Below are 22,833 nucleotides of genomic sequence, written 5' to 3'. Positions count from 1 at the left end.
ATTCAGCTGGTGGGTGAGGAGGCTAAGGAACAGGATGAGGGGAGAGGGTGGTTATACAGGGGCTGCAGCGGCACTCTGTGATCCTGCTACCATTCCTGAAGCTCCAGCATACGCAGGAGCATGTCAGTTTTATCATGCAGCAGCCCCAGAGTTGTATCCCGCCACTGCTGATCTTCCTGCCGCCACCTCTCATCTCGAGCATCCCTCCTGCCCTCACAGTCACTGGCATCTTTCCGGTACTTTGCTATCATGTCCTTCCACTCATTCAGATGAGCTCTTTCATTGCAGGTCACTTCCATGATTTCCGAGAACATTTCGTCTTGCATATTTTTTTTCCCCGCCGCCTTATCTGAGAACCTTCGGGATGGAGTAGGGAGGCTTGAAAAACTTGCAGCTGCATGAGGGAGGGAAAAAAGGGAGAGAAGTATTTAAAAAAAGAGATACATTTTACAGAACAATGGTCATACTCTTTCAAGGTGAACAACACTATTCACCTTACATAGCACATGTGTTTTCACTACAAGGTTGCATTTTGCATCTTAATATTGAGTGCCTGTAGCTTTGGTGTTACAGATGATAGACGCAGGTTCAGGCAGCAGAATTCAGCTTGCATGCGGCCATGGTAAGCCACTGTCTTTCGTCTTCTGCAGCCTTCATCTATCCAGCACCCTCCTTTCTCAAATAGCAAGCAAAGCCCATTGAGTGCTGCTTCTTTCCTGTTAATGTGCAGCAGCAGAAACCACCCCGTGACTGGTATCATGGAATATCACTGCTAAACACCCCCTTTTCCGCCCCCCACAACCGCGTGACTGGTAGCAGGAAATATCCCTGCTAGCCAAACGTGGAAAAGCTCAGCGCCAATCATGCCCTCTCCTTTCCCCCACTTGGCTACCTACAGGGAAGGAGTTCTTTTAAGCCACAGGCAAACAGCCCAGTAGGAATGGCCATGTCTGTCCCCTTAATTAAATTCTTGAATTTCAACCAGGTTACCATGAACGATACCACTCTCCTGAGGATAACACAGCAAGATAAAGAACAGATGTTAATTGAATGCCAGCAATCACCAGGACCATACGCAGCTGGGCTTTGTCATGCAATGATACCAGATTACTTGCTACATGCATGGCGTGGTCAAGTGTCCTACCATGGAGGACGGAATAAAGCAGCGCTGCCCAGAAACCTTCTGCAAAGGCTTTTGGAGTACCTCCAGGAGAGCTTCATGGAGATGTCCCTGGAGATTTCCACTCCATCTCCAGACATGTTAACAGACTTTTCCAATAACTGTACTGACTGCGAATGCATCCCAAGTCCTCAGGGCAAATTAATCATTAAAAAACGCTTTGCTTTAAACCAGTCTTATATTTACAAGGTACACTCCCAGAGGTCCCTTCCATGGCTTCATTGTCTGGATAGTTGCTTGGGAGGGCTGGGAGGGTAATTCGTCAGGGTGTGAGAAAAACTCCTGGCTGTTGGGGGAACGGAGTGCTTGTGTGCTTCCACAAGCTGTCCTCCTCATCTTCCCCATCTGCAGAATCCTCAGCCATGGCTGCGATTACCATCCCCCTGCGAATTCACAGACAGGGGTGGGGTACTGGTGGCGGACCCCCTAGAATTGCATGCAGCTCAGTCTTAGAAGCAGCATGTTTCGGCCCTGCCCGACTTTCCGTTGCTTGCTTTGTTTCTGGTAGGCTTGTCTGAGCTCCTTAACTTTCACACGGCACTGTACTGATCCCTGCTGTGGCCTCTCTGCATCATGGTCTTGGAAATTTTTTTCAAATGTTTTTTCTTTCGTCTTTGGAATGGAGTTCTGTTGCACGGAATCTTCTCCCATACAGCGTCAGATCCAGTACCTCCTGTGTGGTCCATGCTGGAGCTCTTTTTCGATTCTCAGGAGACTGCGTTGTTACCTGTGCTGATGAGCTCTCCACGCTGGCCAAACAGGACATGAAATTCAAAAAGTTTGCAGGACTTTTCCCATCTACCTGGCCAGTGCATCCAAGTTCAGATGGCTTTCCAGAGCGGTCACAATGGTGCACTGTGGGATAGCTCCCAGAGGCCAATACCGTCGAATTGCGGCCACACTAATCCTAATCCGACATGGCAATATCGATTTCAGAGCTACTCCCCTCGTCAGGGAGGAGTACAGAAATCAGTTTTAAGAGCTCTTTATATCGATATAAAGGGCTTCCCTGTGTGAATGGGTGCAGCATAAAATTGGTTTAACGCTGCTAAATTCGGTATAAACGCATACTGTAGACCAGGCCTAAGACACAGCATTCTTCACATTCTTAAGGGTGTTTCAACATCGTCTACTTTACTCTGCAAAGTCTTCTGTAAACAAGACAATCCTCTGAGTCATTACAAATACACTGAATAGAAACAGACCTACAAGAACCTAAGGTAACAGTGGAATTATTGTCTCCTATACCTTTCTGAAATTAATGCAAATCAATTCTTCCTTGTTTAATAGAAACCGATTCCCCTCTGATACTCAAAAAAAATGCCACCCCAAAACACCACTTTCCTCTCTTGTTCCAGTTAATAGAGCTATACAGTTTGAGCACTTAAAAGTGAATCATGGAGCCCTCTATCCCCTGCTATAGCTACACCATTTTATATATGTTTCTCACTGACACAGAAAGCAATGACAACCTTTCCTACTATCACTGGCCCCATTCTTGAGGTCAATAATAGCTAGTCACAATTAAACCACTAAAGGATTAAATGCATGCTACACATCAGTATTGGAAATCTGAAGCTGATGCTCAGAATTTCCATGCACTCTGTAGGCATTCCCACCCCAAGCGTTCAGCACAAACCAGTACCAATGCACAAATTCCAAGGGACAGTGCAAAAGCTCACATCCCAGGTGCTCAGTTTCCAGAGGACTGCATACACTTGTGGGGGAAGCTGGTGGAAGCAAATTCCCCAGCGCACTATGCACAATATATTTTAGTGGCATCACAAGCTGTATATGACTTACAGTAGTGCAAATAAACAAGAGACCACAAGCACCTCAAATCAAAGGTCGCCCACTGCGTTTGAGGTTGTAGCTCATGCTCCTTTGTTAAATCGCCCTTTTTAAATAATTCTACAGTGGATTGTCTCACTTTTCTTCCAGTCTCATGCAGTTTTCCCTTTTAATGGACTCAGCACTTCTGATAATTTGCAAAAAAAAAAAAAAAAAAAAAAATCTTCCACCCACTTCTTACTGTTTTGAACACTGGGGTGGGGGTGGGGAGCTCAGGCTGTATCTCAATCAATTTCTCCTCTCAGCCAGTGGTTGCACAGATGTTACTCCCTAACTCTGCTACTGCACTTTGCAGCCCTAGTTTAGGGTTCCTGTTTCAGTATCTGGTGAGAGCCGCTCTTTTTATGCGGTCACTATCTGCCCCGGGGGCCAGCAGAGCCTCAGCTCCATCCCCTGGGGGGCTGGTACGTGCGTGCGTGTGGATCCCAGTCCGCGCCCCGCCGAAGAGGGGAGATCCCTGGCACACGGCCAGTAGACGACCCAGTGCACACGCCGCACCCAGTGCCGCGCATACACACACCTGGTGTGCGGTCTCACGCACGCTGCTGCTCCCCACTCTCCAGTTCCCATCCAGCGCGCACGCGCGCCGCGGCCCTGTGCGCCACAGGCCAGTGCACTGCGCGCGCGCCAGCTCACCTGGTTCGCGCGCCCCATCTATCATCCTCGGCTGTGCTCGCGCGGGCCGGTGACTTCCCGTTCGGTGCGGCGGGAGGGAGGGAACGCGGAGCATCCGGGTTCTGCTCGGTGCTGGCAGCCGCCGCGCCGCACTGCCGGCCCCGGGGAGCCGGGAGCCAGGCCGCCTGGCGCTGCTGCAGCCTGTAGGTCTGCGGGGCCGCCATGCATCTGCACCAGGTGCTCACCGGCGCCGTCAACCCCGGGGACAACTGCTACTCGGTGGGCAGCGTCAGGGACATCCCCTTCACGGTGAGGGCGCTACGGGTCCGGGTGAGGTAGCGGGATCGCTGGGCGGGGCTTGGGTTGGGGGTAATTAAAGATGCTGGGTAATTATGGCTGGGGATGGGGTAATGAGAGGTGGGGTAATTAGCTGGGGGTAATGAAGGGTGGGGTAATTAGCTGGGGATAATTAAGGGTGGGAGTAATTATCGCTGGGGCAATGGGATGGGATAATGAAGGGTAGGGTAATTAGCTGGGGGTACTAGCGTGGGAGTAATTATAGCTGGGGCAGTGGGGTGGGGTCGGGTCAGGCAGGTGATGGTGGGGTGATGACTAGGTGCATGGTGGTGGGTAGTTATGATCTCATGGTGGGCTGGGAATTTCATATTGAGATGCTCCAGTACAGAAAGTGACTGGGGAGAGGGGGGAAATAACCCACCCATTCAGTCCTTTGGTGTCTGTTTCCCGGGCAGCGATTCCCCTAGCTCCCACTGAGGGAAAGGGGGGATCTGCTGTTTTACACTCCCAGAATACAGCAGCAGATGGGGGCTGGGATTTGAGAATGCGCTTGTCACCTCTAGCTGGTGTTGAGGGCCTACCTGACATTGTGAAGATGGAAGAGGGACGGAGACCAATCAGCTACATGTCCCTGGCTTTTTTGTGTTCAAGGAATAAAATAGCTAATAGTATGGCTATTTGCAATGAAAAGAAAAATTCAGTTGGAACAATCTTCTTAAATACCCCATTCGCTGTTGGTGAGCAATTGGTCTTCTGTTACCATGAGGCACTGAGAAATTAAATATTAATTCCTTTACAAAAGCTTCCCTTAATGTAAGTGAAAATGGATAAGACTTTCAAACAGTTTGGTAGAGCCTAGTAATTTATAGTTGGAGTTGATTTATTTACCATCCATTGGCCTTTCTTTCCCCCATTGTAATGTAAACATAATTGTCCCTGATTTGGTTTATGATGTGACTGATTTCAATGAAGGATCAGCTTCTGCAGTGTTTAATTTAATCCGTATTTTACTATTTGAAGAGGAATTGTGTCTTACTAGGTTTTGTGATAACTTTTACCAGCCATCATTCCAGGCCTGAACTAGTTCTTGGTTAAGTGATATAAAGCATCGTTTTCATTCTAAAAGGACTGTGGGCAGACTAGTAGAGCATTTCAAAGCCTGCTTCATCCTATCATAACTCTCTTTTTAATAACAGATGGTTAAAAAGCTACAAGATATAAAGGGGACTAAGACTGAGTATTTTCCCTGTTGTGCTGCTATGCAGGGCTACTGAGATCTAAGGGCATTGTATGGCTGCTGTTACTTTTGACAGTCATATAAAATAATATATTGTAGTATTCTTTCCATTATAATGGCCTGGAGAGTCAGTTCATAATATGCTGCCTTTGCAATATAAAATTTATTTTTGTTAATACCTGTTAGTTTTACAACACTCACAACGAATGATGTCCTTTTGCAATACAAGAATACCAAAGTCATGTTTTAGAAAAATGCAGAATCATTATGTGGTTCACTTTAATTGTAGAATTATATATAAAGCACCTCAGCATCTCCTTTGGCTATTGTCTGCAACTTTATTATGTTAAATTAAATTAAAAAGGAACTGGCAAGTGATATATGTAAGAGAAACCATATCACATGATCTTGTTCTGTTGTAACTGTCTGCTTCCCATTCTGTCTTTTTTCACTCTTGGCTTATTATTTCTTGTTGTTTTAAGCCCTGAGCCTGCAGTAAGCTTTGTGCAAGTGCAAAGGTCTTCCTGTGCAGAACTCATTCCAGGATCAGGGCCTTAATGCCTAGCGTAGATTAACATCTCTGCCACAGGAGATTTACAATGTTGATTTCTTTTGTTAAGCACTATGCACACCTATAGTACTGTATTATTATAGGTAGGGCCCTACCAAATTCACAGCTGTGAAAAACGCAACATGGACCGTGAAACCTGATCTCCCCTGTGAAATCTGGCACGCAGCAAGGTGCTCCTACCCTGCGCAGGGTTCCAGCTGCTACTCCCCGCTGGGGATGGGGAGGGACGATACTTTCTTTTCTCCTGCAGGGGCCGCTCCTGTAGCAGGCCAGACGCATCTCTGGCATCTCCTCTGGCTGCTGGACTCTCGGCGGCTCCAGCTGTCACCTCCCTGCACCGAGATGCTGCAGCTCCAGCTGTCAGTTCCCCACTAGGATAGGAGACTGCCAGAAAAACCAGATATATGTAAACGACTCCACCACCCTACCCTCAGATCTTGTGGCCTTCACGTCTGCGTTGCTGTGGGCAGTAGTGCTGGCTTTAGAGCTGGGCGCCCAGCCAGCAGCCTTCCTCTCTGGCTGCCCATATCTAAAGGCAGCGTCCCTGCCAGCAGCAGGGCAGAAGTAAGGGTGGCATCCCACAACCTCCCAATAATAGCCTTGCGACCCTCCCACTGCCTGCCTTTTGGGTTACACCACCATGGAATTTCAGATGTAAATATCTGAAAATATGAAATTGACTAATTTTAACACACACTCCCACACCCCCCACCCCCGGCTGTGAAATTTACCAAAATGGATCCTGAATTTGGTAGGGCCCTAGTTAGAGGCCTAGCTGATAGTGATGCTTATAGTTAAGCCAACTCCTGTCTTCAGTTGCTGAAAGCATTGTAAAACTATAATAGTTTGGGCTGAAATATTCTATTGTTGTTTTCTGCCTTCATCTGATTTTTTTTTTTTTTTTTTTTTTTTTTAAGTTTTAGCAAAAATTGTGCAGCTCTTTTTCAGAATGAGGTTACAGAAAATAGGTAGTTTTAGTGGTGGTATTGTTTTTACAGCTGTTTCTTTGAAGAGCTCTAGTGCTGCCAAGATATGCTGCAGAAATTTGAAATTTCCCATTGGTAGAGTCCTGTAGCCATATTTGGATTAATTATATACTGGGAAAATGCCATTTGCTCATACTCAGATCTTGTTAGAGGACGGCTGCTAAAATATTCAAATCTTCCAATCTGAATAGAGCATAATCCCTTCCCCTAGCAATCATCTATACCATACATTCTCCTTAGACTCGCTTAGCTCCAGATGGCAACTTGACCGTTATCTCAGGGAAAGACTCAGAGTACTGAACTGAAGCCTCCTCTACACTTAAAACTCAAGTTGGCATAGCTACTGTGCCCCAGAGCACCATCGCTATGCAAACCTAACTGTTGGTTGATGCAGTCAGAGTGATGGAAGAATGCTTCTGTTGACCTACCAACAATTGCTCAGAGGTGGAGTTCCTATAGCAGCGAGAAAAACCCTTGTGTCACGGTAGTCTGCATCTACACTATGAGATTACAGTGGCACAGCAACTGCACCATAGCTCTTCTGTTTAGTGCCCATAGTATAGAAGTGGCCTGAGAGACAGTTGTAGACCATGGCCTGATCTACATTACACGGTTAGGTCAACACATAGCTCGACATAAGATGCTATCTGTGAAAGGGTCTTCACTTAAAATTTGGCTCCTGCTGACGTAAGTACCTCTCTACGCCACTTTAATAACACCACTTCCTTGGGTGGGCTAGAGTCACAGAATGTAATTTACTGCCACTGTGTTGATCTTGGATACCACATTGTTTATATTGACTGTTACTGGCTTTCAGGAGCTGTCCCACAATGCCCCCCACTGACAATACAATTGACAAGCGTTCCTGGTGAGGGTGTGCACCGCCGACGCAAGGAGCCAAGTGTGCGCGCACACAACTGATTAAATAACTACGGTGACTGTATGACGACGTAAATTAGGTCAACATAATTTTGTAGCGTAGACATGGCCCATGAGTTCCCATTTTAGCTCCTCTGCTGACTCGTTCTAATAATTTTATGTACCTCACAGCTCCTTCATCAAGAGGTAGGAAGTATCATCCCCCACATCTTACAGATGGGTAACAGGAGAGGTTGGACAGTTGCTGCTGCTGGAATTCTGTGCCACTGTGCAATGCAGTATTTATGCAGAATTAATGTTCCCCGCAGAATTTTATTTTTTCCACACAATTTGTGATTTCCACCAAAATGTCTCCTTTTTCTGGTTTTGCATGTTTCAGACATATTAGTTAGGTATACACATAATGTCTGCATATTCATGAGCACTCTTCACCCTGAATTCTACTCTGTGCGTGTCTGACCCTAGTGGCACTGCCCTCTTATATTCCCTTTCAGCCTGAACCCGCCCCCCTTCACTTTCACCTATCGCTGCAGCCCTTCCCCAGCACCCCCACCTTACATGGGCGCATTCATACGACTTCCAGAGAAGGAGTGTTGGCTGGTGAACCATATACACAACACAATCCACACAAACACATACGTACACTCTACCCTGGGCTTCCCTTCCCCATGCTAACCACCCTTTAGCTTCCAACTAAACTACCGTTAACTCACCAAACCCCCTTCTGCTACAGTGGCATGACTCAAAAACCTTACAATACACATAGATTGAACTTGGACAAGACCTGGCAGATAGACACAAATCAGTCCTTAAGGATCCTAGTTCCTCTTAAGCTAGGTCATTACAATACTTTTGTATAACATACTTTTGTATAATGACTGTTTAAATGAAATGTTTAGTATCACCGAAACAGAAGATAACTGTCAACAAAGATACATCAAGGTCTGTATTAATATACCTCGTAAGGAATCTTTTTGTCAAAAAACATTTCCTGGATCTTTTTTGTTATCTGTGTTGTTACAGACATGTTTGCTAACAGGTATTTTGAAATTACCAAAATAATTGAAATTGGCATGATAATATTTTGAGAAATAAAATATGCAGAATTTTAAAATATTGTGTGCAGAATTTTTAATTTTTTGAGCAGAATTCCCCTAGGGGTGGACATTGTATCTTCTGCATAGGTGAGGATAGAATCAAGGGGATAGATTTTTGTGGTGGATCTCTCAGAAGAGACAGCCCAGTTGGAAAAAGCAGAGGTGACTTCACTCATGTTACTTGTCTATTGCAGCCTAGGTTCCCCTAAGGTTATAACATGGGTAACTAACATGATTTTAGAAGGTGTTAAACTGCATAAGATGTTTCAAACTACATTTGCTCAAATTTAGCTAATACTGTTTAAAGCAGCCCCTTTTTTTGTTGTTTAGACAGGGCCCAAGTCATAGTTCAGTCGTTGCTCTGCTGCTGAAGCACCTCGATTCTATGCTGCCCCTTACTCATTGTAATGTACCAATCAAGCCTTACGTAACATTTGGTAAAACAATACCATAATATGTACACACAAGCTAAATTAAAGCCCCATAGATGATTTTAGTTCTGTACTTTTGACTACAAGCTGGCCTCTACCCAAAGGCAATTTTTTTTAAAGTCTAAGCAGCATTTGGTCATTTTGTTGCATTCAGAGAATGAAACACACTCATTTTTTAAATCAAAATCAAACTCTTTTCATAACACTGATTTCAGTTGAGCTATATTTTTGATAGAATTATTTGGCTGAAAATGTTTGAACAAGCTGTATTTAAAATATGTCTGCAGACAGTCTGAAACAGAAGAGAGGTGGGAACAGCCTGGTGGCCCACAACTTGTCCCCTCACCATAGCATACAGATAACACAGTGCCAAGCTGTGAACTGAGAATTAGTCCTGGGTTATGAGAAATAATGTCTCCCCTCCTGCCCCTTGTCCAACTCCAGCTGTTTCATGCTTGATACTCCTACTCCACTCATGAAGATAGGAGTAGCCTTTACTCTGCTTGTGATCCTTCCACACAGGAGGGGAGTTGGTTAGTGGAACCCCTGTCCTTCTCCCCAAATACCTGTTGTATAGCGGGGTTCAGAAAGTCCCAGTGCAGCTGAGCTCAACAGGTGCTGGGGTAGTGGCTTCCTTGCATAGCCTGCTGAAATCCTGCTTCACCCCATGCACAGTAGAACTGTGATGGTCTTGCTGCAAGAGGCTTCCCCCATCCATGCTTCCCATGAAAAAGGGGGCTTTCATATTTGTGTGAACTCTTCTATTCATCTCATTAGGTTGTGAATTCTGAAATCTGTCTCTTATTTCTCAAACTTTTCTATACGTATGAGGCCTGTTTACCCTCTAATCCTTTGTAGCATATAGCTATACCAGCAAACCCTCCAAGTGGAGATGCAGCTTATACCAGCAAAAGAGTCCTTTTACTTGTATAGCTTATATCAGTTTCCCAAACATGGATTTTTTTGCAAGAATAACTGCATCTTCACCAGGGCTTTTACTGGCATAGGTTGTTGATTAGAGTCATGTTTTTTTCCCCATTCCTAATCCAACATAGCTACATCAGCAAAGCTTTTAAGTGTAACCCAGGCCTCAAAATACTGGGAAAGTGTCCCATAAGTTTGTACCCTCAACTTTGCACAAGCTTCAGGCACTGTTGGCAAGTAGCTTAAATCTTCTGGCTGCTGTCTAACTTGATGATATGTCAGAGGCTGATGGTTGTATATTAATGTGGCCCCTCTGCCCACCAAAGCAGCCAAGGTGAATAAAAATTATTAAAATTGAATTGTAGGACTGGAAGGGACTTCCAGAAGTCATCTAGTCCAGTCCCCTGCACTCATGGCAAGACTAAGTATTATCTAGACCTGCTATTATCTGACTGGTGTTTGGAGACTTTTAAGAGCAGGACAATCATGAGAGATTCCACAACCTCCCTAGGCAATTTATTACCATGCTTAACTATCCTAACCATTAGGAAGTTTTTCTTAATGTCCAACCTAAACTGCCCTTGCAGCAAATTATGCCTGTTGCTCCTTGTCCTATCCTCAGAGGTTAAAGGGAACAATTTACCTCCCTCCTCCTTGTAAAAACCTTTTATGTACTTAAACTTATGTCCGCCCTCCTTCACCCAGTCTTCTCTTCTCTAAACTAAACAAATCCATTTTTTTCAATCTTCCCTCATTAGGTCATGTTGTCTAGACCTTGATCATTTTTGTTGTTCTTCTCTGGACTTTCTCCAGTTTGTCCACATCTTTCCTGAAATGTGGTGCCCAGAACTGGACACAATACTCTAGTTGAGACCTAATCAGCATGGAGTAGAGTGGAAGAATTACTTCTCGTTTCTTGTTTACAGTACTCCTGCTAATACATCTCAGAATTATGTTCGCTTTTTTTGAAGAGTGTTACACTGTTGACTCATATTTAACGTGTGATCCACTATGACTAAGGCTAAGATTTTGTCAGGGATATTTTTAGTAAAAGTCACAGACAGGTCATGGGCAATAAAGAAAAATTCCTGGAAGCCTGTGAGCTGTCCATGACTTTTACTAAAAGTATCTGTGAGAAAATGGGGAGCTCGGCTTTGGGGTCCCCAAACTGGTTGCAGTGGCTGGGCAGCTGTAGGGCTCGCTCTGAGCTCTGAGGGAACCCCACAGCTCCTGGCCACTGGGTCTGAAGTCACGGAGGTTGCTGGAAGTTACGGATTCTGTGACTTCCGCTTCCGCCGTGAAAAAATTGTGGCCTTAACTATGAGCCCCCAATCCCTTTCCACGGAACTTTTTCCTAGGCAGTCCTTTCCCATATTGTATGTGTGTAACTGATTGTTCCTTTTTAAGTGGATTACAGTACATTTGTCCTTATTGACCTTTTATCCTATTTACTTCAGACCATTTCTCCAGATCATTTTGAATTTTAATCCTATTCTCTAAAGCACTTGCGACCTCTCCCAGCTTGGTATCATCCTCAAACTTTATAAGTGTACTCTCTATGCGATGATGTAAGTCATTGATGAAGATATTGAAGAGAACCAGGACCAGAACTGATCCCTGCAGAACCCTACTCAATATGTCCATTCAGCTTGACTGATCAGCGAACTACTGATTATTACTCTCTGGGAACAGTTTTCCAACCAGTTATGCACCCACCTTACAGTAACTCCATCTCCATTGTATTTCCCTAGTTTATTTATGAGATGGTCATGTGAGACAGTATCAGAAATCTTACTAAAGTCAAGATATACAACATTTACTGCTACAGGCTTGTTATCCTGTCAAAGAAAGCTATTAGGTTGGTTTTACATGTTTGTTCTTGAAAAATCCATGCTGACTGTTACTTATCTCCTTATTATCTTCTAGACTTTTGCAAATTGATTGCTTAATTATTTGCTACATTATCTTTCCAGGAACTGAAGTTAAACTAACTGGTCTGTAATTCCCCAGGTTGTCCTTATTTCCCTTTTATAAAATGGCAGTATATTTGCACTTTTTCCATTCCTCTGGAATCGCTCTCATCTTCCATGACTTTTCAAAGATAATTGCCAATGGCTCAGATATCTCCTCAGTCAGCTCCCTAAGTGTTCTAGGATGTATTTCATCAGGCCATGGTGAATGTAGGTAATTACTTAAAAACAGTTAATCCATTAACTCTTACAGTTTGGGTCAGAAATCCTACTGGGTCAAGTCTGTTGCCATTGAACTCAATTACAGCCCTGTCATCATTCACTTCAGTAGACTCAGGTCTTGCCCCTTAGCAAGAACATTGGCAAACAAAGGGATCTGGGGCAAAAATCTGTCTGGGGATTGGTCCTGCTTTGAGCAGGGGGTTGGACTAGATGACCTCCTGAGGTCCCTTCCAGCCCCGATATTCTGTGATTCTATGACTGACTCAAAGGAGAGACAGTCAACTGTGCTCCTAAATAAGATGGATAGGGTACTGTTAAATATTACAGGACATTTCCTCTTCCGCAGAGTAGAGTGAGCTGCTTCTGCAGTAATCTAACTCAAGGAGCAAAAGGCCAGAATTAAAATCTTGATTGAAGGGTTTTTACTGGATTTATTTTAAGTATAACTAGGCCATATTTTAGGAATTTCTAACGATCAGCATATTGAATGTAGCACAAAAGTCACAGATACTTGTGTTCAGGTGTATAGAATGTGGAAATGTGTCTTGCAGTCAAGAAAAATACGTAACCCTTATTTGAGTAAAAGCTTTGTTTTAATTTTGCAGAGTACACCTGCTAAGAAAGGAAGATTGCTTTAAAAACAAAGGCAGATATGCGTGCTACTGGCATTTTAATAACAATTGGTATTAAGTTTACCTGTGCTTTTAAAAAAAAATTTTTTTTTCTAAAGTAAAAATGCACCTCACGAAAACCAAGAAAAACACAGTACCTGTCCCAAAAGAGTTTACAGTTTAAGGCCCCAGTCCTGCACTTTAAAGCCCAACTTCAACAGGATCATTTACAAACCAACGGCCCTCTGCAGATATAGGTGTCCATCCATGCAATCATTGTAGGACTGTTGCCAAAGAGGGGAAGGGGAGAAAAGGAGTGAGACTAAGAAGATACGTAACTCAGTAAGATGCCTTCAACTTGACAGTTCTGTTCAAAAATTGTTTTTTCTTATCTTCCCCTTTCTCCCTACTTTGTCAAAGCATGGTGAAATGCAATACAACTAGCCCAAAAGTATTAGCTTGTTGGCAAAGGGAATAATGAGAAGGGAAGGCATTTTAAAAAAAGGAGGGTATTTACTTTGGTTAGAATTACAGAGCCAGTAGAATGATGGGAGTATGAGATAATACAAGAGCCAGAAAATCTTAACAAAATGTATAAATCCTATTAGAGATACAATAAGCATAATTAAGTTAAAATTGAGAAATCTTTACCTCAAGATGCATAGGAACATGTTTGTATAATACTCTTCACTTGGTTAGGGTTGCTATTAGTGATACATCAGGACACAGCTTGACTTTCAGATTCCAGGTTAAATTAGAAAAAACAAACATCTTTGTACATGTAAATGGTAGATTTGAGATGAAGGGCATTGGGAGTACTGCCTGGCAACCCTTCAGTGCCAGTTTTACAGACTCAAATAGGACAAATGCCACAAAGACATAATTTAATGTAAAGGTTGACCACTGGAATGAATTCTAATTGAGCATGGACAAGCTCTCTCAATATTTTTGTTGTCCAGTAATGTACCAACACTTCCAAGCAATGAGGCTTCTACCACATACTTGAAAAGATCAAAACTGTATTGGAAAAAGCACTAGAAGAAGAGATGCTTTTTTATTCTTCCTACACATGAGCCTCCTAACAGGAGGTGTTCTACTCTGCCGTTGGGTAAGGGTATGTCTGCTCATCTAGCCCTGTCCAGCCTCTTTCTGTGATGATATCTCAATGAATAGCTCCAGTGTCTCTACTTTCTGCTCCTTATAGCTTTTCTAGAATCACATACGAGTTGTGTGCTGTTGACTCAGGAACACAACACTGTAAGTTTACATTTGGAAGATTGTTGTCATGGGGTCACCACCTCCCAAGTAGCCTCTCCTGGCACTGGTCTGTTCTTTCCCAACCAAGGCATTGTCTAGCTCCCACTCTTCCCACCTTTGCTTTTTATTTTTTCCATCAGAGTTATGAGACACAGAACATTCTCCCCACACCTTGGACTTTGTACAGCTTTATACACTCTCAAAACAAACAGAAAGCCTTTTGCCCATTTGGGCTTGCTACTTATCCAGAACTCTCTATCAGTCTTCCATCTTTGTTCTTACCTTTCTTCCATGGAACCCTTGCAGGAGTGTTCACTATCTCCTGCAATTCCTTCTCCATCCTGTCCTTCAGGGACTCCAGCAGGAGCCTTTTCTCTCCCTGTGGTTTCTTCTCTCCAGCCTTTTCTGGCTCCTGCCAGAGCCTTTGCAAGCTGACTATTAGCCTTTCCTCTTTATTAAGCTTTGCTGCTGGCCTTTAGAGAGGCTAGCTATCCCTCATTGTGCCTGATGAGGTGGTGACTAATTAGTCACAGGGTGCACCACTTTCCCCTTAAAGGGACAGGCATACCTGCAACAATTACTTTGTAAAGTTTTGAAAATCTACTTTTTGTGTATGCAGTTGTATGCCTACCTTGCATTTCTAATTATTGCTACAGATACAAATTGGACATTTTTGTATACCATGGATATTTAGTGCCATGTATGTAACCACATCTCTAGTTTGTGTACCCAGTTGCAGCAGATATACTTACAAAGCAGGGGAGAAGTTGCATGCACAAAAATGTATGCAGACCTTGTTTCTAAGTCTCTTGTAACTTCACTCATGAAATTCTGAATAATTAATACAATTTTAAAGGGTCCAAATTTCTTAGCTAATTAAGAATCTAGCCTTGTGTTTAGGCTACCAAAACCTACTCATGATCATATCTGTGCTCTTCAAATGTATTAGGTAATGTTCTTGGATATCTAATGTGCCATTGGGCATCCATTGATGTAACAAGTTGCAGATGCACTGTCTGGCAACTTGAGGGGAAAAGAGGAGGGAGACAGGAGTATTCTTTGTTTGAAATAGAGACAATTGGGAATATATGACCTTGTCTTTTGGTAGCAGAGGGCCTTTTACAGACACTGGGTCAAATCTTGGCTTCATGGAAGTTAGTGGCACTTCCTGTCATGGTCAGTGTTAGCTACGCCTGTGGCTCCACTTAAGTCTCTCTTTGAGTGCACCTCCTCCAGGTCTTAGGTCTTAAGCCTTTACATCCCTGGGGTGGAATCCCACAATTCTCCCACTTGCAGACCTGATCCGCAGGTTACAGTACCTCTATTTAACATCCATTTTTCCTCAGCAGGTTCAACTGGGTTTGGCATCTTCAAGAGTTTTCCTTTCAGGTGCTGTGACCAAGAGGTAAATGCAGTGACTTGTTACAGCTTCTTCAAAACAAAAGTAAATTGTAGTTAACCACAGAAACATAATTTCAGAGAAGACAGTTAAACAACAAAAGGCTTACATGCTTATGTCTTAAGTTAACATATACCTCAAAGTTTGGCTGATCCAACACATTCCAAATACTTTTACTTCTTGGGGCCAGAATTCGAGACTGCTTCCTCGCAGACATTACCTCTGTTCATGTTCATTAGGGACAGTGCTTTTAACAGTTTCCAATCTTTTGTTTCAGATTTCCCCATCTGAAGACCCTCTTCCAACCTGGTTAGAGGCCTTGACATCTGTATTGTCCCCTTAAGTACTGGTGATCAAGTTATCTAAGGCCATTGGTCTGTGTTTCTTCAGACATGAGATGAGCTCTAGAATCTTCACATTCTTTGCGCTCCCATTGGTGTCAGTGGGGCTAGAATTTAATCTGCTTTGTACACTATTAGAATTAACTTGGAATTCATCAGTCGTTGAATTCTAATATGAAAGAAGCAAGAGGAAAGTTAATTAGATAAAACAGTTTAAATCTGGGCTGTAAAATAAGCTATGTTTGTAAAGATACAACTGCAAAAGATACATGGGTAAATATAGACAAATGGTTAGAAAATAATTAATAAGGGATAGGGTATTGCTAATTTTAAACTAATTGGCTAGATACTGTAGTGGAGTCAATAGAAAACTCATTTATTTTCAGGAAATGGAACTTGTGGTTAGTTTGTGTGTATAAAAAACTATTTAGTTTAAGTGGATGTGAGGAACTGACGTATGACACAGATGTGGGTGTTAAGTATAACAGATCATTCAGAGTGACTAGAGCTCCATAACAAATGAAAAGCTGGCAGACATAAAGATAGTCATTTCCTACCAGAGACACGCAAGCCATTGTCTGATAACATTTTCTTGGACAGACCATATAGTATGTGTGTTTTGTATTGTGCAGTATATTGTACAAGATCCTTGAAGTAAGCTTTTGTTTGTTGTTTTACACTATGCTAATAAAGTATACTTATTTGAACTCAGAAAATCCCAAAAGTCAGATACTTGGAATACGTAATCAATAGAAGCTTCACTTTTAAAAATAGTAAAAGAAAATAATCTATACTTACCCCCATACAAATTAAATAATAAACAAATCTGAATAAAAACAATTGTTGGCCTTTTTCCAAAAGTCATCTGAGACTCGTTATACATTAAAAAAATTAAAAGGAGAAATCAATTCAGAATTTAAATCTTGCAGTAATTATTTTGCAGTATTTGTTTTTGCTCCATTTTTTTTAATCTAAGGAAATTTACAGCTTTTCAATTAGCTATTCTTTTGTCTGTCCGCCCCATAAGTGTAACTTTCTGAAAAGAATGGAAATCAGCTGTACATTTTAGTGTTTGTGTTTGCTTTAAAAAATCAACAGTAGTAGAATTATGTAATGAAGGGTAAATTTTTTGACTGTCTTGATGCACTACTTTCATTTCTAAAAAGAACCGTGGGTAGTCCTATCTGCAGTGACCACATTGCCATTTTAGAAACAGAGCACAAATCTTTGAATATGGTCTTAGAGGGAAATGGTAAACAATTAATGGAAGCTTCTTTTAAAAAATCATTCAGGAGAAGAATACCATTATTTTCCCTTGAAAACAGAATAGAAAATTCTGCTTTAATAAGATTAATTTAATCCATTTTTATATTAGACTTAATTTATACACAGTATCTGTATTTCACACTTATAATACAAAGCTATATAATTCGCAGGTGTGGAGGCACTTCCATTCCTCTCACTGACATGTTCTGATAATTCACAGGCATGATATCAGGCATATTCTGCTGATATGTATTCTGGGGCTAGTCCTGCTGGAGAAGTAAAGGGGGGAAGGATTGATGTAAAATAAGACACATTGTGAATTGAGAAAATGTGGGATGGTCTGTAATTTCATCCTAAGGAGTTTGGTGACCACACAAGAAGAAAAATTCGAGTGGCTGTTTGTAGTTTGACATCACCAAAATGATAGACTTGCAGTTATATAATTCACAATTAGTTGTTTATGGTTATACTTAGCCTATAAAGGGGCCATATTAAATTGTTGAATGCAAATCACTTGTCTATTTTGCCAGTTTTACTTATACAATGTAATTTGTTATAAAACAATGAACATTGGTTATGAAATGATGTAGCAAGGTACAGGATGTTATAGTTCAGTATTCTTGCACTTTTTTTTTTACATCTGTAGTATAGAAGATGCAAAATCATTGACATAATTACAAAACAGGAAGTGGTATATGTATGCCTCTGTTTAGAAAGTACAAATATATTACTGTTGCTTGTTGTTATAGTTTCAGTGAGAAAGGAATTAAGAGGTTTCTATACTATGTTCAATTCTAATATTTAATTTTATTCAGATGCATGTTTATGTATTAAACAGGAAGAAAGCAAGAAAGATGTAACATACCATTAGTTTAATTTACATTTGTCATACAGTATGACTTCATTGGTTGGGTCTGAGAGAGTACTATTTTAAAAGTTTGTAGGTCTTGATACTGCTTCCATTGAAGTCAATGGCAAAACTCCCATTGAATTCTGTGGTGCAGAATCAGAGCCTAATTGAACCATCCCAGATCAACCCGTCCTGCTGAGTTGTACTCAATTGTAGGTCTAATGGCTCTGATTTACATATGGTTTTCTTTGCCCACCCTCTACTGGACATTCCTGCAGTTGAGGGTTACTGTGGTGTAGGCATACCCTCACCACCTCCCTTTCCTCTTCCATGGTTCCTGCACCAATGTGGAGGGGTTGCATAATAACAGTTACTGTGGCTCTATACCACCTTCGCTGAGAGAATATTCAGGTGGCTGGTTGAGCCAGCTGGATCAGCACAAAGCAGCTGTAGTAAGGATGAGGAGCAAACTGTTATTTCTGGGGGAATTCTGCACCACTACACATGCACAGAATTTATGTCCCCCACAGATTTTTTTTTCGCGCAGAAAAATGACTTTCTGACGGCGAAGCAAAGGGAAGCCACAAGAGCGGTCATGAGACCCTCCCCAGCAGTATGTTTTGGGTGTCTGGGGCAGCCAGCAGAGAGGTAAATCACTGTGGGACAGGGGAAGACCCACCTGGTGGCTCTTACTCTGCGCCAGGCTCAGTTGCTAGTCCTCTTCCAAAAGCCTCTTCCTAATTCCTCTTCCTACAGCTTGGGGAGAAATCTGGGGATGGGTCTGACACGGCCCTGGATGCTCTGCAGCATCCAGGGCCGTGTCAGACCCATCCCCAGATTTCTTCCCCAGCAGTAGGAAACTCTGAAAACTTCCTCTCCCCTCCCCTCCTCTCCTCCCCCCACGCTTACTGCACCCATCACTCCTCAGCTGCAGAGGAAAAGATCACTCTACAGGGAGCTGCTTCCCCATCCACCCAACCCCTGTGCATCCAGACCCCCCATACCCTCCAGCTGTGCCTCACTCCCCCCGCACCCAGAACTGCCCCCCCCTGACAAGTCCGACTGTCCTTGCACCTGGACCACCCCAATGAGCCACCTGCACCTGGATCCCCACCCTACTGAGCCCCACTCCCCCAGCATTAGGACCCCCCACTGAGCCCCCTACACCCAGACCCCCCTACCAAGTTCTATCTCCCCCTACAGAGCCCCAACCACCTTCACCTGGACCCCCCTGCAGAGTCCCATTAGCATTGCACCCAGAACCCTCTAGTGAGCTCCTGTGCATCCAAATCCTCTGCTGAGCCTCCCACGTCCTGATTGTCCCACACAGAACCCACTCAACCCACACCTGGATCCCTCCCCCCAACACTAAGCCCCTCCACATTTGGATCCTGCCTTGCTGATCCTGCCTGCCCACACATGCTGCACCTGGCATGGAGAGGAAGGGCCCTGAGGTGTTTCTGGGGCAGGCCCGACCTTTGCACTATGTCACGGTTGGGTGAAGCTTCACCACTGAGTCTGTGTCCTGGGGGAGCTACACAGTGATCTCCCACCTCTGTGTAGCCAATGGCCTGTGCTCCTCAATGCCAGGCTGGAACCTCCACATTTATTTAACATATAAAATTTGCAAAATTTTGCAGAATTTTAAAAGATTGTGTGCAGAATTTTAATTTTTTTGGTTCAGAATTTTTAAGTTTTTGGCTCAGAATGCTCTCAGGAGTAAACTGTGTGTGTTAACCTAATGTACTTTACTAGTGTGCATTGAGGTAGACATTTAAGTGTGTATTCATAATGCACTATGAAAAAAATGTAATAATTCTAAAACTAATGTACTAAAATGTAACCACTGTGGATCAACATTAGATTATATATATTTTTAAAACTATTACAGGCATATGGCTCAGGCTGTGATATTGTTATTCTGGCAAACGACTTTGAATGTGTGCAGATTATTCCTGGTGCTAAACATGGAAACATCCAAGTCAGCTGTGTGGAGTGCTCCCAACAGCAAGGCAGGGTAAGGTCTTTGATGAGTCTGAATAAAGTTTAAAAAGTGAAATGTATAAACAGAAATTGTTTGACATGTTGATGCTATTGCTGAGGTGGTAATTTCATACTGAGGACCTATTTTTAGGTACTTACAACTTTCTAAATAACCCTTTTTGGTTAAAAGTAATGATCCTTGTTTCAGCCCAATGGTGGTTTATTTTTTTAAAGTTTGATAAAACTGAATTTGGCCTTTTTTCAGCTACCTGAATATGTTTCTATTTTTTAATTTTTTCCCACTATTTAAAAATAGAAACAAAGCTCTTCATGTTCAGATAATTTATGCCACTTTTAAAAAGTTTTAAGATTTGTGTATGTTTGTATATCAGCAAGGGATGCATCAACAGCTAATTCCGAAAGTAACAAATTCTGAAAGCCACATGTTTTCCTTTGTAGTAAAAAGGTTCAGACCCAATTTTATAAGGGATCTCACAAAATGTGAAAAGGTACAGCAAACTTTTCTGAACATAATATATTCTGGGATGAAGATCATACTCTCCAATTTGTTTGCAGATGGTTCTTGGATACTTTAGACATCAACTAAAACCTTTATATTTTGCTGCAGCAAAATGTGTATTTCTTTCAACAGCAAGTTAAATGTTACTTAAAACAGAATTAAATGGATACTAGTTTTCTGTGGTAATTTACACTACTTCGTTTTGCAGGGTAACATAACCTCTACTTTGATATAACACCGTCCTCGGGAGCCAAAAAATCTTACTGCATTATAGGTGAAACCGCGTTGTATTGAACTTGATTTGATTCACAGGAGCGTGCAGCCCGGACCCCCCCAGAGCGCTGCTTTACTGCATTATATCCGAATTCGTGTTATATCAGGTGGCATTATAATGGGGTAGAGGTGTATATAGTATTCCTCCTCTCCTACCCCTCAACACATATTTATTCAGATTATGCCCCTTTTTATAGTTTCCAGATTTTCTCCATAGAACCAAAAATGGCTGTATTTTTGGTGCTCAAATCATTGGACCATGTGGCTCAAGGAATTGAAAACGATTAAAAGTAGAGTACTGTGCATGCAAATTTTTCCATAATAATTTGTTTGCATTGAATATAATTTCATTTATTTCAGCGTACATAGTCATATTTATTTCTCAAACAACACTGAAAGAAGAACACTTATAAATAAATTATTTCAATAAATGTGGTTGTAGTGCACCAGATATGTGTATGTGAGCCACTGCTTATGACAGACTGCTGCCAAAAAAGCACTTTCTAGTAAAAGTTTTAAAATCTAATACAAGAGATAGGAAGCATTTCTCTTTGAAGTGTGCAGTTAAAATAGCATGTGCTTTGAAACATTAGAAGAATTCCATGGCTTAGGTTCCCTTTTAATGACATAGTTTAAATGTAGCACAACTGATTATAAATTACGTATTATTACTGGCCATGCCTCCTGTACTTTCTAAAGTGGCTAGAAGAAAAGCTACATTTCTAGCTAAGGAACAATGAAACCATTTATGTCTGTGTCCTGGGAAGTGATGCAAGTGTACATGTTTTTTAAAAGTATCTAGAAATGTTTAATGTGTGTACTAGCATAGTGAATCCTGATAACTGTGTAGTCCTTGTATGATTTCCAGCATAGTTACAACTGAGTATTGACCAAGCTTTATGTGGACACAACTGACCGTATTACAAATTTGGTTGTAATATAGACAGAGAAGGCCTTAGGCCAGAGGTGGGCCTGAGGGCAACATCTGGGTATGGAAATGATATGGTGGGCTATGAATGCTCACAGAATTGGTGTTGGGGTGCAGGAGGGGGTGAGGGCTCTGGCTGGGGGTGCGGGCTCTGGGGTGGGGCCAGAAATGAGGAGTTCAGGGTGTGGGAGGGGGCTCCAGGAGGGGGTATGGGATTGGGGTGCGGTGGGGGAATTGGGGGCTCTCATTGGGGGTGCAGGCTCTGGAGTGGGGCTGGGGATGAGGTGTTTGGGGTGCAGGAGGTGGCTCCAGGCTGGACTAGGGGATTGGGGTGCGGTGGGGGAATTGGGGGCTCTCATTGGGGGTGCAGGCTCTGGAGTGGGGCTGGGGATAAAAGGTTTGGGATGCAGGAGGGTGCTCTAGGCTGGGATTGAGGGGTTCGGAGGGTGGGACGGGGATCAGGGCTGGGGCAGGGGGTTGGGGCACAGGTGTGTAGGCTCTGGGCGGTGCTTACCACAAACAGCTCCCGGAAGCAGCAGCATGTCCCCCCTCTGGCTCCTACACAGAGGCGTGGCCAGGTGGCTCCGTGCACTGCCCCATCCGCATGTGCCACTCCTGCAGCTCCCATTGTCTGCAGTTCCCAGCCAATGGGAGCTGCGAGGTCAGCACGCAGAGCCCCCTGGCTGCCCCTACACGTAGGAGCCGGAGATGGGACATGCCACTGCTTCCGGGAGCGGGCCAGATTAAATTGCCTGGCGAGCCAGATGTGGCCCACAGACTGTAGTTTGTCCATCCCTGCCTTAGGCAGTGTTGCAGGGCAGCTGCTGCTAGGGAATCCCTGGTATTGCAGCTCCATTAGAGCCGCAATACCCAGGGAAAGGAAAAATTAAGAATCCCATGTGGATTCTGCGATATTGTAGGTCCAGGGGGTTTGAACTCCTTGCCTCTTCTGTGTGCTTTGAGGCAGTGGTTCTCAACCAGGGGTGTCTGTACCTCTGGGGGTACACAGAGATCTTCAAGGGGTTATATTAACTTATCTAGATATTTGCCTAGTTTTACAATAGGCTTCATAAAAAGCACTAACAAAGCCAGTACAAACTAAAATTTCATACAGACAGACAATGACTTGTGTATACTGCTCTATG

The 22,833-nt window shown here is 43.0% G+C and overlaps 1 protein-coding gene across 7 annotated transcripts in view; it reads left to right on the top strand.

Annotated features, from left to right (window-relative positions):
- The first annotated feature begins 3,703 nt into the window (after window positions 1-3,703).
- Window positions 3,704-22,833, top strand: part of DMXL2 (Dmx like 2) — a 116,232-nt gene continuing 97,102 nt past the window's right edge. For 6 of the 7 annotated variants that reach the window (XM_075069640.1, XM_032778647.2, XM_032778648.2 and 3 more), the window contains exons 1-2: window positions 3,704-3,955; window positions 19,876-20,001. In XM_075069640.1, coding sequence (XP_074925741.1) covers window positions 3,869-3,955; window positions 19,876-20,001 — 213 coding nt within the window. In that variant the 5' untranslated portion in view covers window positions 3,704-3,868. Of the gene's footprint in view, window positions 3,956-16,335; window positions 18,633-19,875; window positions 20,002-22,833 lie in introns of those variants that run through there. The other variant, XM_075069639.1, reaches the window with a different exon arrangement.

The sequence above is a fragment of the Chelonoidis abingdonii genome, chromosome 9 (assembly GCF_003597395.2).
Source record: "Chelonoidis abingdonii isolate Lonesome George chromosome 9, CheloAbing_2.0, whole genome shotgun sequence".
Lineage (NCBI taxonomy): Eukaryota > Metazoa > Chordata > Testudines > Testudinidae > Chelonoidis > Chelonoidis abingdonii.
The sequence above is the reverse complement of the archived record's forward strand: the minus strand, read 5'-3'. Positions and strand labels throughout refer to the sequence as shown.